This window comes from Amphimedon queenslandica, unplaced genomic scaffold (genome assembly GCF_000090795.2).
Source record: "Amphimedon queenslandica unplaced genomic scaffold, v1.1 AMPQUscaffold_8502_Cont19554, whole genome shotgun sequence".
Lineage (NCBI taxonomy): Eukaryota > Metazoa > Porifera > Demospongiae > Haplosclerida > Niphatidae > Amphimedon > Amphimedon queenslandica.
Window position 1 is genome coordinate 387 of NW_003551221.1, and position 2207 is coordinate 2593.

At 35.4% G+C, this 2207-nt stretch overlaps 1 protein-coding gene across 3 annotated transcripts; it reads right to left on the reverse strand.

Moving 5' to 3' along the window:
* Window positions 1-224: 224 nt before the first annotated feature.
* On the reverse strand, window positions 225-2196 carry LOC109591294 (uncharacterized). 3 transcript variants are annotated; one of them, XM_020007055.1, is made up of 8 exons: window positions 1820-2196; window positions 1657-1769; window positions 1462-1608; window positions 1330-1404; window positions 827-952; window positions 625-765; window positions 532-554; window positions 225-402 (listed from the first exon to the last, which is right to left on the reverse strand). In XM_020007055.1, the coding sequence occupies exons 1-8, from the start codon at window positions 1827-1829 to the stop codon at window positions 291-293; spliced, it is 747 nt and encodes a 248-aa protein (XP_019862614.1). In that variant the 5' UTR covers window positions 1830-2196; the 3' UTR covers window positions 225-290. The 3 variants fall into 3 exon arrangements, with proteins under 3 accessions (XP_019862614.1, XP_019862615.1, XP_019862616.1); XM_020007056.1 differs by having other exon boundaries at window positions 225-416; XM_020007057.1 differs by lacking the exon at window positions 1462-1608.
* Window positions 2197-2207: the final 11 nt, after the last annotated feature.

A 2207-nucleotide genomic window follows, 5' to 3' on the forward strand; every position in this document is an offset into this window, starting at 1 on the left:
ATGAAAGTAGTCTCTAGCATTAAGTGTGCCTATGTACTGTATGGCCTTAAAAGATTGTGAAAAGGCAAAATATAATGTTATGTAGGACTAATATTATTTTAATGTAGATATTGTGGGAATCAGCTACCATTGGGTTCTGGTTTACTGAGTTACTGGAGAGGGACTCTCAGTTCAGGTCCTGGGTATTTGGAGGACGTCCTGATCTGTTTTGGATGACTGGTCTCTTTAATCCTCAAGGATTCCTTACTGCTATGAGACAAGAGGTAGGATTATGACATATACCATATCCCTCAGTCATTTGTGCCTAAGACCATGTACTTTTGACCCAATTTGACTTGGAGCAACTTTAGAAATTTATTAAATCTTGATTTGATAATTTTAAAAGTGAAAATTGTCTTTTGACTAAAAATTGGTAGCTTTAGCATAATTTGAGGTACAATATGTGTGAAAATTTTGTCACTTTTGAGAAAATTGTTGCCCCAGTTTGAGGGGAAATTTACCAGATTTCATCTGAAAAAAAGTTTAGCTCACTTTGATTGAGTAGTGAAGTTCCTCTGGAGGAGAGAGGGGGGGAGAGAGATAAAGGGTGTGTCATTCCATACAGTATAATGTGTATTGGCTTACATCTCCATTGACTGCTGCATAGACTACTCTTTCCTCAGTGGGTGGTTTATTCTTTGATGTTCTCTTACCACCTGCTATTGATAGATCAGCATACAATACTTTATGAGGAGCAGCTGGAGGAGGAATGGGAGGAGGAACAGACTAGGAGGAGAGAGAGAGGATGTATAAGATACCATTACATGTACATGTACATTATCATTACTTTGTTGTTAACTGATGCATATACCACTGGTTGTTCTTGTGTTGGTGCTGCCTGTGGTCTCTTCCCTTTAGCAGCAATAGCCAGATCAGCATACACTGGCTTATGATCTGATTCATCAACTAACACCTATTGAATATAACAACATGAACCTTAATTACTAATGTACATACCTTATGTACTAATATACCTTATACTAATGTACATACCTATACTAATGCATTTACATGTACTTGTGGTATGTGTGTATTAGTTACTATAAGGTGGTACATCAGATTACATAAGGATAAGTTCACCTTATTACATTAAAAGCTAAAAGGATGTACTCAATTCACCCATTACCCCTCTTCCCTTCCTTTATATGATACAATACATTATGTACATGTAGTTCGTTAAACCCAATACATTATGTACATGTAGTTCATTAAACCCAATACATTATGTACATGTAGTTCATTAAACCCAATACATTATGTCAAGAGTGGATTATGTACATGTATCCATACCTGGTTGTTGGTGTTTTTATTAATGGTTGAATATAGTCCAGTAGCACCAGTAGACAGACCCTGTTGACCCTTATTCTATTAATAATACATTATATGATCCATTTTTAAAAGACTCTCTCATTAATCACTCACCTCTCCCTCTCTCTTCAATACAGAGTATTCCTGTACTCCCTCAGGATTATAAGCAGGAGGGACAGGAGGAGCAGTATCATTGTCTTGATTAAGTGTTGAATAAAGTGGACCAGCTCCTTTTTGTTGTTGTTGTTGTTTATTCTTTTTCTACTATACATTATTGTTATTGTATGTCTGGTATTTTGTTTGTTATACCTCTCCCTCTCTCTTCAGTTCAGAGTATTCTTGTCCTCCATTAGGATTATAGGCTGGTACTGGTGGGGGAGTATCATCATCATCATCACTAGCTCTAAGAACACTGTACTCACCTAGTGAATATTGTATATTAATAATAATAATAATGTATATATAAATGTACCTAAGCACATTGCCTATCATGTCCTCTTGTCTATCATGTGCTAGTTCATTGTATCTTACAGTCAAACATATGATTACCCTGTGTAGGCTGTTGTCAGCTTATTGTGTGGTACATGTATACACATATGATTCATGTCATGACAGGTAGAGGAAGGTTAATGTTATTCTTGCTAATGTACACTAAATGATGACTGGATGTAAGTATTTGCTAGGTATATAGTGTATGTGAATTGATTTAGTTATTGTAATAAAGTGATGTTTGTACTAATGTCATTGTGTAGTGTATCACACAAAAATTTAAGTAACCTGTAATACAATAGAAAAAACTGCTGATGTACTTGATACACTGAAACTATGAGCTACTAGTTTTGTACTTTATACATGCCTTT